The sequence below is a fragment of the Cyprinus carpio genome, chromosome B11 (assembly GCF_018340385.1).
Source record: "Cyprinus carpio isolate SPL01 chromosome B11, ASM1834038v1, whole genome shotgun sequence".
NCBI lineage: Eukaryota > Metazoa > Chordata > Actinopteri > Cypriniformes > Cyprinidae > Cyprinus > Cyprinus carpio.
The window spans coordinates 13,203,396-13,219,865 of NC_056607.1; the positions used below are offsets into that span (position 1 = coordinate 13,203,396).

Below are 16,470 nucleotides of genomic sequence, written 5' to 3' on the forward strand. Positions count from 1 at the left end.
ATTACTAAAGAGGTTAATATGTTAATATTTTCAAGAGACAGCGCCATTGGTTTGGGATTACTCACCGCTGACTGGACAAGACATCTGTCATTCAACATATACAGAAAGAACCAGCTGAACAACAGCAGAGTCGTGGTAGAAAGTTCAGAGATGGTTTTAAAGTAGCTCAGTTTAAATGTACTGTATGAATTGCGCTTACTATGGAATAAAATATACAGAGTGTCTATTTACACTTTGTAAAAATAACCTGCCTTGTTCTGCTCTCCAACGTGTGATCGAGCTAGTCAACACTTTAATAGAAGCCGTAATTAATCAGCTCCAGTGGCGCAGATGATTAAGTGTGTTGTCGGCTTTTTACGCGATCGATTGTATTACAATACTTAAGTTCAGATAATTGCCACTATTTGCAACAAGTAGTATACATAGCAGAAAATTCTGCTTTTTTAACATAGTGTAAATAGGTATTTGCACTTAGTGTAGATAGGTACAGTATTTGCACCTAGTGATTTTTAGCATTTTGCTAAAAATCCTGCTATTTTCACTTAGTGTAAATAGAATCCATTGCTAATACGAGATTTGAAAAGGGAGAAAAAAAAAGTTCAGCAAAAGGCGGGATCGAACCCGGAGCTGATTAACTATAGCCGCTATTAAAGTCTTGATTAGCTCAATCACACGTTGGAGAGCAGAATTACTGCCAATAGGGCAAGTTATTTGCACAAAGTGTAAATAGACACTGTTTTCTGAATTGTTATTTTGTTTTTTAGATTTGCATTTTCATTTGTAATTTGTTATTTTGTTTTTTAGAATTGTAAACTGCTTTGCACTTCTCGGCCACCATAAGTATGTGCTTTCTGTACATAATAAAATGTAATTTTGTGGCAAAACATTGAAATGATCTGTTGTTTTTATCCTATTGTTTACTATTAATTTATTTGGCCAATGTCATTGTGGGTTTTGGTTCTTTTGCTGTTTTAGGCTGTAGGACTTTTGCATTAACTCAAATCCACAGACTGTATAAAAACAGCTCAAATCATTTGGCGAAGTGATATGGACATGTAATGTGGTCAAGAGCTGCCTGAAACTACGTTCGCCGTGCATTTCCCTGAAAATAATGGCACACCTTAGATTGTCCATCAGCCAATCAGATTCGAGCAACGGCCCCCGTAGCATAAACACAAATAATTATATTCTACCAACTCTATGCTTTAAAGAAATTCTCTTGTATCTCCCACTATGTTTTCTGAAACGTTGCACTGATGCACTGTTTTCTTTCAAATCAAAGCGTAAATATACATAGAAAACATATCCTTGTGGCGCGGCTTACACAGAAGAGCGTACGATGCCTGCGTACAGCTCAGATTCGCCAAAATGGTGCTACGCTGATGTGGAGACAAATTGTTGAATAAAGTCATTATTTTTGTTTTATTCGCATACAAAAAGTATTGTGATTGCTTTATAACATTACAGTTGAACCTGATGGCAGATGGACTATTCTGTCAATGCTTTTCATACTTTTCTGGACCTTGACAGTGTATTTTACTTGACAGTCTATGGGACAGTCACAAGCCTCCCGGTTTTCATCCAAAATATCTTAAATTGTGTTTAACGAAGCTTTTACGGGTTTGGAACTACATGGGGTTAAGTGATTAATGACAAAATTTTTATTTTGGAGTGGAGTATCTCTTTAAGTACCCTTTTTTTTTTTTCTTCGGGCTCTTTCAGGTAAATTGGGACAGTGTACCTGGTAATGCAGTTTCATTGCAGACTTGTTAAAGCACTTTTTAGTCTGTGCTTACAAAATATGATTTCCTACAGCAGGACATTGTACAAATAATCTTTTGCAATAGAAAATCTTCAGAATTTAAAAGAATAACTTTATAAAAATACACATACTAGTGGATTGTGTTATATATTAGAATGTATATATATAAGAATAACTTATTTTTTCTATCTTTAATATATTACAAATTAACAATGAACAAATTAACGATTTAAAGCGTTTGTTTAAAATATATATTAGAATAACTCTCATTCGCTCTCTCTTTAATATTACAAATATATGACAAATTACCAATTCGATCATTTGGTTTACAATATGACAATATCTAAATAATTAATCTCAATTACATGTAAAAAGCCATTTTGTATATATGGGTTCTGGGAATCATGGGGTCTTGATTAGATCTATCTAATTTTTACTCAAATAATAATAATTTGAATAAGATATAATCAGGTACAATTATTGTCATGATTCAGTGATTGTACGAATCAATTTCCGCATAACGGATTCTATCGATTAGGTCTGGAATAGATTATAACAGGAAGCTGTCAATGCGCATGCGCTCCTTCTCCTCTCCCTTTCTGCCAAACTGTCGGCCATGGCTCCGATTGTGAGTACGAGCAAGTTTCTGAAAAACGATAAAATACAGTGTGTCAAGTACCGCTAGGCCTGCAGAAACCAGTCGAGATTAAAGCTGAACAACTGAGCCTTTGATTAATTTGGTTAACGAAAGCATATGTGCATCAGCGTTGTTTTTTAAAGCGGTTGTTTACTGGACGTTTGGAGCGAGGCCTGCTCGTGAACAACCACGTTGTAGCAACCTCCCGTTAGCTGATTAGCATTTCCTGTAGAACCGACGCGAATATACTGTGTGTTTTACTTTAAAATATAAACTACTTTATAGACTGAAAATTAAGACAAACTGTTCTTTTGGTATTTTGTTTGTAAATCAGTTTCTCCAGCAAAGAATCTAAACCACGAAGCTAGCTTAGCCCAAAAATGATATAGTTGGGTTGAAGCTTTAATCGAGTATTTTCCCCAATGTTTTCAAATATATTTTGTTATTGCCTTTAAATATGTGTAAGCGTAGGTCGTTGTCACGTATACTGTCAGATTCCAGTTTTGCTAGAGCTCATTTTGATGAATGATAGTAGAAATCTGTCTTCAGTGTAACGTTAGATGTATTTTTTGTTTATTGATTCAGCATTTAAAATTATTTTAATGTCAACACTGATTGTCATTGATTTCATCCATATGTATCTTTTTGTATCTTACAGAAAAAGCAGGTGACCAAGGGTGGGAAAAAGAAAAAGCAGGTCCTAAAGTTCACCCTGGACTGCACCCACCCTGTGGAGGATGGCATCATGGATGCTGCTAACTTTGTAAGTATAAACCGCTCATCTGATGCCGAGTGCATGCAGAACTGGAAATCTCCAATCAGATTACCTGAACAAAAAGCCATTTTGGGTGTTTTGCCAAACTATACGAGCAAAGCTCTATTTTCTGGCGCCTCCAATATTTGAGCCTAATTCTTTTCTGCAGACGTGTCGAAAGTCTTATTATAAAAATACAATGTTCACCTAACTATTTTTTCCTGCATTCTTTATGGGTGCCATATTTAAAAAAAATTTTTTGTGCTATCTATCATTGAGATCCATTTCAGATTTAACTACCCCTAAACAACATGCTATAACAAAACTAACTTTTAGTTGTTTGTCAGTTTCTTCCATTCTGTTATTGGCCAGAAACGTCAAATGTGTCCGTAATTGTCTAGTCTGATTTTTTTTTTTCTATAAATGTAACTAAAATCAATACAAATGTACCCCCCCCCCACCAAATAACTGCTAAAAGAACAATAACTGTTAAATGTATCACAGCTGCACAAGGGTTAGAATGGGCTCATGGCTTTGTAGTTATATTTCTATATGATCTGAGGGGCATGTCTTTACTTGTCTCTCTGCAGGAACAGTTCCTTCAGGAGCGCATCAAAGTAAATGGTAAATCTGGTAACTTGGGTGGTGGCGTGGTCTCCATTGAAAGGAGCAAAAGCAAAATTACAGTGACATCCGAGGTCCCCTTCTCTAAGAGGTAAGTCTGAGATTAGAGATCCAAATGCATGTGAAGGGCTACTAACTATTAGTTTATTGCTGTTATTTCTCTGCGACTATAACATTGAAGTTTTGGTTCAGTTAAAATTAAGATATCGTTAAGATTATGGAACTGAGAAATTCAGCTTATGCCTTACCAAACAGAAAAATACAATTTAAACAGTTGATTGTCATTATCATCCATTTGCTGTTATATCGAGTGCAATATTGTTTAAAGGGATAGTAAATTCACCCAAAAATGTAAATTCTGTAATTAATTACTCACCCTCATGTCTTTCCAAAGCCGTAAGACCTCCGTTCATCTTCGGAACACAAATTAAGATATTTTTGATGAATTCCAAGAGATCTCTGACCCTCCCATAGACTGCAAGCATACTACCGGGGTCAAGGCCCAGAAACGTAGCAAGGACATCTGTAAAATAATGCATGTGACATCAGTGGTTCAACCGTAATTTTTACGGAATTTTACATAAACGACGTATGCTGTTCTGTGTCAGCTATACCACGTAAATACAATCTGAGTGAAAACAACGTTTATGTTCAGTGGATACTCTCTAAAATGGTGCCATGATGATGCGGAGGAGACAAATGTTGAATAAAGTTATTTTTGTGTTCTTTGTGCCGTGACACCACAAATCCCTGACAGTAAACTGCTGCCGCGTTCTATGACGTGCTGACAGAAATTTCAAATGATTTTCAACAGTCGCTTTGTCGCGTCTAGTGTAGAAGTTTTTAGCTGTAAGGAGAGATGACTGATAGGTCAGTGGTGAATGATTTGCAGATCCTCAGTACCACTGACAAACATATAATCTTGTAAAATGTGTGGTAAGTACTGCTGCTCCATAGTTTAAACAGACTACGTGCGATCGCGAATCTCGAAAGTGATAATGAAACTAAAGCGTAATCGTGCATTCCAAAAGGGGGAGGGGATCACGATGCCGGCGCAACATCGTGATGTCTAGCAGCCATTGGTAATGGATGATGGCATCGTCTATCGGCCCAACTCTACTTACTACATTTCTGGGCCTTGACCGTGGTAGTATTCTTGCTGTCTATAGGAGGGTCAGAGAGCTCTCAGAATTCATCAAAAATATCTTAATTTGTGTTCCGAAGACAGAGGTCTTACGAGTTTGGAATGACGTGATGGTGAGTAATTGATGATAGAATTTATTTTTGGGTGAACTATCCCTTATTTTTTCTCACAGTGCGCATACGGTCATTCCCACTTTTTCCTTGGATTGCAGTTGCATGCAAGCTGTTGTTTCACTGCTGTATTATGATGTTGTAAAATGTTTGATGATTATAAAAGGTGAATTGAAAGATGCAATAAGTATTTTAAGCATTTATGCCTAAAGAAATTGTCTGCCATCTTGATAGGAGTTATAGTAGACTAAATTGAATAGATGTTTCCTTTCCATAAATCAGTCCGTGTCCGTTCACACAGTCAGAATGCTGTTGAATCATACGCGTGCACACCAGAGTGCAGTGTTTGCAAGACGTGTGCAATGTCGTCATTGTGACTAACAGCCCACATGTTTTGCAAATTGAAAGTGCGCAGTATTGTACTGCCAGTTCCATTAATGGTTTGAGGTTTTTTTTTTTTACATTTGTCCTTAATTTCTTTAATGATGAACTGAAGCGTACATGCAGCTTGTGATCAAATGTATGTTTTTGTTAAGGTACTCTCAAATTATTATTTTTTTGTTATATAGACTATAATCATGCATTTCATTTGATGATGAATTCCTGTCTGCTTAGAGCTTTGCTATTAAACACATGAAGGCCATGAGAAAGGCTTCTTTCTGTGCCAGCTTTATTATTAGTATTTTGAAAGCATTTTGAAAGTTGCTCCTTGTGTATATCTACTTCACCTGCTCAGATGTGTCTTAGTTAGGAATCAGGAAACATTACTATGATTTGTTTAATGACTTGTGATGTGAAGTTTCATGCAAGATATTACATATTAAAGTAGTTGCTGCTGCTTTTGTAATATTTCATTAACTATTCAGAGAGTGTTGTGGCATGTCATTTACTACTTGTCCTTGTTGAATATTTGTTTGAGAAGCAAGATCTGGTGAGAAAGGCCTTAAAGGGTGTTGGGAGAACCACTTCTACTAATTTTACACCTTGTAATTGGAGCCTTTATGTACCTTTCAATTAAGATATATTTGTTAACTATAGTGATTGTTACACAAGGCAGAATTTATAGGTCTTTTGTTTTACCCAGTAAGCCAAGTGGTGTTTGTTGTTTTTAGGTACCTGAAGTATCTTACTAAGAAGTATCTCAAGAAGAACAACCTGCGTGACTGGCTGCGTGTAGTAGCAAACACCAAGGAGAGCTATGAACTGCGCTACTTCCAGATCAACCAGGATGAGGAGGAGGATGATGAAGATTAAATCCATGCCGCTCTTTTGTAATTTCAATAAAATTTCAAAAGAAATCAGTTTCCATGTTTCTGGTGTGTTCATTGCAGTATGTTCAAAACATTGTCTTTTGCTGGGAGGAAAAGAGAGAGTACTGGATAAATCAATTTGATTTATAATTGTGCATTTTCTTTCTATTTTTTGAGCCTAAGAAGTCTTTATTTATTTATTTTACTATACTAAAGCATATAGGATTCATCTACCAGCGGCCAGACAGGACCAATAATTTCCATAGCAACAAAGTTTGTGCACTCAAGGCTCAGAGAGTTCTTTTAATCGGTGAAAACCTGCATGATATGCTGAAAAATCTACACCAGTCTAAAATGGTTGCTAGTTTTATCTGGTCTACCAAGCTTGGGCTCAACTGTTTGGACCAGCTTAATGTCTTAAGAACTAGACTGGGAGACCAAGCAAATCTGCTTGGATCAGTTTATGCTAATTTATTTTTGTTTCATTAGGGTTTCTATGATTTTGAATGATTCTTGCATCGTGTAGCGGAGGTTATTTTAAATGTCTTTGTCTGGCTTGATCACGTAGAAGAGCGTCTCGCTGCCGTATCCTTGGCAACGATTCGTGATTCACGGCTTGTCCTGAAGCAACTCCACGAAAATGAATTAGACGTTTATTATATATATATATGCGGAGAGACCTCTCCAGTAGTATACCTAATTTCTAAAGGAATAGCGTTTCTTTTAAATAAAACCAAACTGGCTTCACCATGCTTTAGTTTGCCCAAAATGCCCCAGTCACCATTTACTTTCAGTGTATGTCAAGAAAATCAAATATAAAGCGACCGGTGACCGAGGCTGTAAGTCTTTTCCCGTGGGACACACGTCGTGCAGGTTCGGAACTGCGTGAGGGTAAGTTAAATGGCAATTGTTTTTTTGAGTGAACTGTACCTTTAGGTCCCTTCAAAACATTTCTAAACAAAGTCGTCAAGGATGTACGTTCAGCCGTGACCTTGAATATTCCATTCGTTGTAAATTTGTAAAATAAAAAAGCAGGACAACAAAATCCTTTTTTTCCAGCTACTATTATGCTCTTCCCTCGTCTGACAGAAAGGGATTGTGAGGGAACTTTCTCCCGTATGTCTCCCTGTATTACCTCACATTCCTCGAACTTGAGCGGGAAAAGGGCAATGAGACCACCGTCGCTCTCACTACTAGTTAAGCCGGTGACCAGGCGAAGAGCACTAACTAGTTGTGTCGGGAAACTATGGGATGGATTGCCATGGCAACCGACCAGACGTCACAATCTGGGCATGTGTGTTCCATTTTTGTCTCTGTCTTATTTTCAGACTGGAGGATTTGGATAGAGAAGAGGGAGAAAGGGAAATATTTTTTTTTTCAACTGGGCAGCCATCTTTTATTTTATTGAGAGCATATTAAAAGAAAATTAGCCTCACCTTCAGTGGACGTCTCCTCTGAAGCTGAAAATCTGGGCATTCAGAGGGTTAAGTTTCAGGACTTTATTCCTGTATCTCGGATGTGATTTTCTTGTTATGCGGTAAAGATGCCCGGATCGCTAAGCAATGAAGATGAGGGGCAAGACGATATGGATTTTGAGGACGACGTGCCAGGTGAGGGGGTAAAGAGTCACAGGGGAGGGAGAGTTCTGCCCTTCGCAACTGCGCTGCTACGCCTAGATGAATGCGGAGGATGAGGGGCTTGACGCGCGTGCGATTTATTATAGTCTCAGTAGCTTCTGTTCTCGCACCGGACACTGTTCGTCCAAAAATAACGGCGCACTGTCCGACTGTATTTGAGTCACTAAACCGCGGCTGTCCCCCGCAGACCATCTGTCTGCTATTCTCTTTGAGATAAAATCGTTCTCTGTAGCTGTTCGCATAACATCATCCGGCTGTTTGTTTTTACATGCGCATTTTTCTTTGCATATAAATGAGTTATGCATGCACCCACTGTCTTTTTTTCTCTTTTCTCTTTCCAGTCAGGCTGCTCTGATATTGCAGCCACTGTGCACAATGATTTCTAAACCTGATGGACTGTTTTAATATAAAGCCTGGTGCGTGGCAATGCTGCAGTCTCATTGTATAAATAATATGCAAGACGGAGCTGTGGGGATTAAACAAACAATCAGTTTCCCGAAAAGGTGTTATAGGTGTTTCTCTGGGGGATATTAAAGAGCTGATGGTGATAGTGCTACTCTGTGGTCACTGTGTCTTGTAAAAGTAGTGCATGTGCTTGATAGAGCCACGTGTGACAGGAAAACATCAGCTACAATGATCCACTGCCTCTGTGGTCTGTTTGAGGGGCACAGACTTCAGCCAAGACAGCCTCCATAGTATCATACAAAAGGTTTGTTAAATTTACAGTATAAACTGACTGTCAGAACTTAACTATGATTTTATAGGTTTGGTGATTTTATATTTTAGGCTTCCTAAAGGTATGTGGTGGCATTACATTGTATGATGTTAATATACAAACCTATTTGATTTATTATTAATGTGTCTGTTGCTGTAAAATGCACTGATATTGATGGAGTTGATCAGAATTGTCCTCCTAGTTATCAATTACAAGATGACTAAAAGACAATTATAAAAAGATTTTTTACTTATTTTCATTCATTTGTAATAAAAATGTTATATCTTTTACATTATGTATTTATTTAGTTAGTAAGTGCGTGGTTGTACTGTAGATTAGCAGGTTTACAATTTTTACATCTGTTTTCTTTTACAATCAAATGTTTTCGAAAGTGTAGACCCGTGGAGTGTTTGCTAAAAATAGGGCCTTTGCTTAATTTAAATGAATGTATGAAACTGATGCTTTGTGCAACAGCTGCTTTACAGAAAATTGTTTTTGAAAAGTGACACTTTATGTTGATGCTGCATATATCTTTCTCAGGCAATTATTATGCTTCCCTTTGCATTCAAGGTTAGCTCCAAACCCAACCGTATCAACGGATTAATCACTTCTGGTGACTGCTCTATCCTTAATTTCACTCTGTTTGTGCTTCCTTTGTAGGTGAAGTGCATGCATCTCATTATGGACCTTATTATTATTATTTTTTTAATGATAGATGGTCTCCATAAGTTGTGAGAGCAGGGTTCTCAGTGGTGTAATGGAGAAGCCTGTGTACTTAAGACTCCGTTTTGCTTGCATGCCTTTTATACATTCACGGCCCTCAGTTCAATAAAATCAATACGTTCATAGTTTTTCGCTCACAGCCCGGTCTAGGCTGCCTCTGAATTAGTCGTGAATTAATCACGTGACAGACCTGAGCATGAGTATCTCATTTGCACCCCAGTCACGTATTTACCTTCTTTTTTTTTTTTTTTTTTTACGAGGCCGTAACATGGCTGAGATGAACGCTGCTGATGGCTGCAAACGATTTGAAATAATGTGCAATATGCAGAAGAATTAATAATTGAGAAATAATTCATGAGCCAGCGTGCTCTTTCCGTGTAGACAGCAAGCCCCCGCATGTGCTAAAAATGAGAAATCTATGCAGTGCAGGACTGGCAAGGATTTTGGGTTATGCCGTTTAGTCCCATTCACTGTGATTGCTTTGAGTGCAGGCCAGAACACCTTCACTGGTTCCTTTGCTGAAATTATAACGAGTTAGTTGATGAATGTTTTGGTGAGATTATTAAATGTAGCTAATTTTTAAGATGTGAAATGAGCTATTAAGTTATTTAATTGCGAACCACCGCATTATAATTCCTATACAATCAATCCAGTTCATCTTGAGCTTATCTGTAAAGAAAAAGCATATTTTAAATTTAATTGCATAAGTAAAGTAATAGGATGTATATTGAAAATGCAGTTTGTATTGTAGGATATCAAAGTGAGATTTGAAATCAAGACTGTTCACTGCATGATCCAAACACTGCAGAACACATGACTGCTGCCCCCAGCCAGGAGCAATGAAGGGATCACTAGTGCATGCCCTAACCGCAGATATAAAGAGACAAACAGATAATTTATAAAAATGTTAAGACGAAACATGATAAAAAAAAATTAAATGGTATGCTCAATAATTGCATGGTTTTTAATGTTATTTCACTTCCACTGGATTTGGTTAATGGGTGTGCATCGCTTCAGTTAAGATATGCACATATGCACTGTCAGGAACAAAGGAGTGGAGTGGCTCCAGAAAGGCGTTTTCCTAAAGATTTGCAAAATCAATAACAGATTCAATGGATAGTTTACCCACAAATTAAATTCTGTAATTTTTGTCTACAAAAGAAAGAAACGCGTATAGGTTTGGAACGACATGAGGGTGAGTAAATGATAGTGCGGTCTTGATGGACCATCCCTTTAAGTCATTCTTAAAAGAAACGAATTATCATAGTCATAATGAAAAACATTCTATATTTTCTGCCCTGTTCTTAGTGCTGTTTCATTCGTTCGTCATAACCCAACAATGCTAGCAAGAGTCTCTTTTTATGTGGATCCTCATTAGGACGCATTAGGGTGAAGCTGAGCCAAAGTCATTTGAGTGTTTTCTGCCCCCTTCTTGATTTCCACCATTCGAAGTCTGGTTTTCTTTTACATAGTCTTATCTTTGAAACTGAAAGATTATCATGGGCTGCTCTGTTCGGTGGGGGCTATTTTTGGAAGCTGCACTGTGAAAGCTGACACCCCTTCCTCTTTGCTGGAGTTTGTGCGTGCGTGTAAATCATTGTTGCATCACACGCTTATGTCTATGTGTCATCAGTCTCTGCATCAGACTCCACACTGTGTGTCAAATTCAAACATCCTGCAAATTTTACCAACAAATTACTGCAGTGTAGCATATGCATGCTGGAATAAAATAATTATAGCATCTAAACTCAATTACAGTGGCTTTGTTCTTGTTTTATAGGTTATTAGGACATTAATTTTAGACTACTTTGCTTGTGTACTTGCAGTTTTTGCAACTGTATCTCTTTGCAAAGCAAAAGAATCAGCCTTGGGACCTGGAGAATGGATATAGTCTTCAGAAAGTTAGACACGGCCTATAAAACTTGAAGGTCTCAATGAGGGGGTGTTCCAACCATGCTGTCTCATCACATTAACGGTGGGGGCACTATTAACATACGCGGTCTGTCAGACATCTAATGCGTTTTCCTGTAAACGTTCCTCTTCTTAACAGCGAGACCGGCCGTGAATCCCATCTCTAATGGAGTGCGGCACTGACCCAGCCCTTGTTGCAAGGTCAAAGTTACCCTAATGCCCATGCCTTGCTGACACACAAATGTGTGGCTGCAGTCGTGACATTTTCAGGCCCGCTACCAGTAGCGAATGGCAGCAGCACAGCTTTTAAACACCTGGCAGTTCCTGGCCGAGGCTCTGTTTACTCGGGACCATGGCATAAAACGTGACTGCCTATTACAGCAAGTCCGTTAGGCAAAAATAAAGCTACAGTTTTGGGGAAATCAGGCTACAGATTATTTATTATTCATAAATTTTCTTTGCATATTAAATTGGATTTTAAAAAAAGATATACACACTTCAGTTTATTAGTATTTATATACTGAATAAAAATATGAAATTTCACCAAAGTGCAAAAGAACAGGATAAAGTGCCTTAATATTAAAAAAGACAAATACTTCAAACTATTCATATATAGAATAAAAATATAAATATTCGCAATGAAAAATCTAAAAAGCTTAAAAGTAAGTTGACAATGTAAAACCTTTGGCAGATATCCTCACTTCAAGAGTGCTGTGTTGCATCACCATGACTGTAAGTGAGACATGAATGAAGACGAGATGTGAGCTTGATGCGCCTGGCAGGCAGCAGACATGTTCTGCCGACATGAAAGAGCCTCCCTGTGAGATGTACTGCAGACGCACTGCCCTAAATATCCCTCATCTCGCAGGCAACTGCTCTGTTTATGTGCGGCAGAAGATTGAAATAAGAAAAAACCTCCCAGCGGCTGACAGAGAGATGCGGAGCTCTGTATTTTACTTGAGTAAATACCCAAAATGCCCTATAGGGCTACAAGCGAGGCTTGAACCGTGCAGGGGCTGCTCTCACCAGAGCTGAAGTCCTCAAACAGTGGCAGCTAAATGAAGGTTAAGTGGATTTCGAGGATAGCATCCAAGAGGCTGGGAAAGCCCCATCTCCGGCAGATCCCACGGGGCGTGGTGGGCCGCGGGACAGGGCTTTAGCTGATTGACTCCACCACACGCGCTGCATATTTCATGGCCCGCCGTCTGAGCTCATGATAGACAGGAGGCAGGAGTTGCACCGTAGTCCTCCGGTTGCAGACGATGCCTTCCTGATGTCTTTTTTTCCCTTGCGCATAGCCTTTTTGACAGCGTGGCATCATTGAAGTGTTACAGTGAATATGCGCTGTCAGACAGTAGTTTTTTGTTTACAGTGAGAGATTCACAGTTCAGCTGGTGGCAGAGACCTCACCTCTCTCCTTTTGCTCCCCTTTCAGTGTGTCAACAAAAATCTTTGCTTTTCATCTAATGGAGTGAAGGAGCCTTCTCTTCACAGGCAAACCCAGCAGAACAGACAGAAAGAGATAGATAGGTGCCCACTCTGATCTTTAATTTGAGAGTATTCGCATCAAAATTGGAGGAAAGGAATTACAGCTCTTTAATTAGTACCTCCCCTCTTGGACAGTTGACTCAGAAGCTGTTTTATGTTTCATAACTTTCATTATTTCTACATCAATTAAGCAGGTAAAAGGTCTGGAGTTGATTCTCAGTGTGCCATTTGCATTTGGAAGCTGTTCATGTGGTCAAAGGATCTCTCAACACAAGTGAAACAGGCTTCAAAAAAAAAAAAAAAAAAAATCCATCAGAGAGATAGCAGGAACGTTTAGAGTGGCCAAATCAACAGTTTGGTACATTCTGAGAAAAAAAGAATGCACAGGCAACATAAAAAAGCCTGGTGGATGATTGGAGGATCCTCTCTATGGTAAATAAAAACCCTTTCACAACATCCAGCCAAGAGAAGAACACTCTCCAGGAGGTAGATTAGACATGTCACTTTCAAAGTCTACAATCAAGAGAAGACTTCACGAGAGCAAATACAGAGAGTTCACTACAAGGTGCAAACAAGGCCAGATTAGACTTTGCCAAAAAAAAAAAAAACATATAAAAAAGCCAGACCACTTCTGGAAAAGCATTCTTTGGACAGCTGAAATTAAGATCAACCTTTACCAGAATGACAGGAAGAAAAAAGTATGGAAAAGACTTGGAACAGCTCATGATCCAAAGCATACAACATTATCTGTGAAACATGGTGGAGCAGTGTGATGGCATGAGCATGCATGGCTTCCAGTGGCACTGGGTTACTGGTGTTATTGATGATGTGACAGAAGACAGAAGCAGCCCGATGAATTCTGAAGTGTACAGGGATATACTCTCTGCCCAGATTCAGTCAAATGCAGCAAAGTTGTTTGGACGGCGCTTTATAGTACAAGTGGAAATTACCTAAAATTTACTGTAATAGTAACCGAGTAGTTTTTGAAGGTAGAAAAATTGAACATTCTGCAATGGTCAAGTCAATCTCCTGATTTCAACCCGATTGAGCATGCATTTCACTTGCTGAAAACAAAACTAAAGGCAGAAATACTCACAAACAAACAACAACTGAAGTCAGCTGCAGTAAAGGCCTGTGCAAAGCATCACAAAGAAGGAAACCCAGTCTTTGGTGATGTCCATGAGTTCCAGACTTAAGACAGTCATTGCCTGCAAAGGATTCTCAACAAAATATATTTATGATTATATTTATTTGTCCAATTACATTTGAGCCCCTGAAAATGGGGGGACTGTATATAAAAATGGTTGTGATTCCTAAGCATTTTATGTTATATTTGATCAACCCCTTAAATTAAAGCTAAAATGGATAGTTCACCCAAATATGAAAATTCTGTCTTTAATTACTCACCCTCTTGTCATTCCAAACCTGTAAGACCTCTGTTCATCTTCGGAACACAAATTAAGATATGTTTGATGTATTCTGAGAGCTCTCTGACCCTCCCATAGACAGCAGTGTAATTAACATGATCGACGTCCAGAAACGTAGCAAGGAGATGGGTAAAATAATCCATGTGACATCAGGGGTTCAACCGTAATTTCACGAAGCTACGAGAATACTTTTTGTACGCAAAGAAAACAAAAATAACGACGTTATTCAACAATTCGTCTCCTCCACGTCACCCTGGCGCCATTTTGCAGAGTATCCACTGAACACAAATAGCGTATGCTCTTCTGTGTCAACTGCGCCACGTGGATATGTTTTTTAAGTTTATTCACACTTTGATTTGAATGAAAACAATGTATCCGTGTGGTGCAGCTGACACAGAACAGCATACGCGATTTGCGCATAATGAATCCTCAATCTCACATAATGAAAATTGTGTCAGTGTCCAAATACATATGGACCTAACTCTAGATAGATAGATAGATAGATAGATAGATAGATAGATAGATAGATAGATAGATAGATAGTTGGGGGTGGTGCAATGTATGCACGAATCTCATAAGTGTGAACCTCTTGTGTTATTTCTCAGATGAGGATGAGGAAGGTGAACGTCGGAGGAGTGTTCCCCTGTCACCTTTAGAAAGGTTCTTCTCTGAGGATGATTCGGTTAAACAACATAAGAAGAAGAAACCCAGCAAGATAATGGAGGGAAAGGAGCCCAAAGTTAAGAAAAAGAAGAAGAAGGAGGTAAGGAGCCTTTTAATTGCTATCTAATATATTGAAGCGTGGGGAATGGGGAAAAATTAAAACAGTTCCAATTTAACACACACTAAAAGGGATAATTCATGCAAAAATGAAAATGATGTCATCGCTACTCACTCTTATGTTGTTCCAAACACATAAACTGACTTTTGTTTGTGGAATGTAAAGGAAGATGTTTTGATAACTGTCCAGACACTGAAAATCAGTGGGGTCCAAAATAACACTGAACCCCATTGATTTTCATCATGTTTTTACTTTTAAATGGATTTTTTAAATATATATTTTTTTGTGTTCCACTATCCTATTAAAAATATTTTCAGGGCTCCCCCCCAGAAAAGTTAGGCTGACATTAGACCATCCACACAACAAGCAGCGCCCTGATCTGACTTCAACCTACATAACATCACAGTCATCATAAAAAAACGTGGGCCAGGTGTGCTTTTGTCTGCAAGGCCGTGGCATAAATGTTGCTCCATTGAGTTGAATGATCAGTATAAAACAACTTGCCTGACCTAGGGGTATTTTGTCGTTTTAACGATCAGCCTTTTTCCAGTCAGCTCTCTCTCTGTGTGCCTTGGCGAGAGATAAAACGTTTGACAGGTCAGTTGGTCACAGTCCCCGCAGCTGACTGTATTTACCATTGAGATAATGAGAGGGATTCCACTCTTTCTCTTCCCTAGCCCACTCTGACTTTATCTGCCTCCTTGCACAGATTCAGTCTTTCTCTCAACCCTCCCTCCTTCTCAGTGGTGGTAAATGTGCCGTGGAGAGGGCAGAGAGGTCTCCCCTCAGCAGCTAAGAGCCCTGCTTGGTGTCAGTCATGCTCTCCCTGCAGTGCTGTGTCAGACACGGGCTCAAATCAATGCAGGTCAAAACCGCCGCCTGCCCTTCTGCTGTCCACAAGTCTAACAGCTCAGCTCGCCAAAGCCGGCCACCTGCGTCAAAGCCTGATAGACTGTGGAGAGTCTAGGGATTGTAACGGGAGAGTGAGAATTGGAGCTTTGTCAGATGTAAACAATGATAAGTGACATTTCAGTAGTAAAGATGAGCATTTTTTTTTTCTGGTCTGGGGTGTTGAAGATGTTTTGGGGAAAAAAGGAAAAAAACATCCCAAAGATGCCCGACACTGTTTTGCAGTTCTTTCCCACAAAAAATGCAACATTTGAAGGCATAGTTCACCCAAAAATGCAGATTCTTTCATCATTTTCTTACTCTCATGTGGATCCAAACCCGAATGACTGGCTTTCTTCTGTGGCAGAGACTTCACGCTGCTTTTTTCTCCATACATTCTAAAAAAGTGAATAAACAAAAAGGACAAAAAAGTAGCATAAATGTTACAAGCACTGCAAGGTCTTGCAATTGTGTAAAATTTTAGGATTAAATATTGTGTTGTTTTCTAGACGAAATATTGAAATGTCAGTCAGAAGATATTAAAACATTTATAGCAAAAGCATAAACCTAAATAAATTTGGTTAGTTTTATGTTTAAAGAAGAAAAAAGGTAAAATATT

General features: G+C 38.6%; 2 protein-coding genes across 6 annotated transcripts in view; both read left to right on the plus strand.

Annotated features, from left to right (window-relative positions):
* Positions 1–2,240: 2,240 nt before the first annotated feature.
* LOC109098588 (60S ribosomal protein L22-like) lies at positions 2,241–6,332 on the plus strand. Its single transcript, XM_019112191.2, has 4 exons — positions 2,241–2,390; positions 3,058–3,162; positions 3,744–3,868; positions 6,144–6,332. The coding sequence occupies exons 1-4, from the start codon at positions 2,379–2,381 to the stop codon at positions 6,283–6,285; spliced, it is 384 nt and encodes a 127-aa protein (XP_018967736.1). The 5' UTR covers positions 2,241–2,378; the 3' UTR covers positions 6,286–6,332.
* Positions 6,333–6,480: 148 nt separating this feature from the next.
* The window catches only part of LOC109098330 (chromodomain-helicase-DNA-binding protein 5-like), a 33,057-nt gene continuing 23,067 nt past the window's right edge, over positions 6,481–16,470 (plus strand). For 4 of the 5 annotated variants that reach the window (XM_042734012.1, XM_042734014.1, XM_042734013.1 and 1 more), the window contains exons 1-2: positions 6,481–7,172; positions 14,788–14,945. In XM_042734012.1, coding sequence (XP_042589946.1) covers positions 7,079–7,172; positions 14,788–14,945 — 252 coding nt within the window. In that variant the 5' untranslated portion in view covers positions 6,481–7,078. Of the gene's footprint in view, positions 7,173–7,210; positions 7,892–14,787; positions 14,946–16,470 lie in introns of those variants that run through there. The other variant, XM_042734016.1, reaches the window with a different exon arrangement.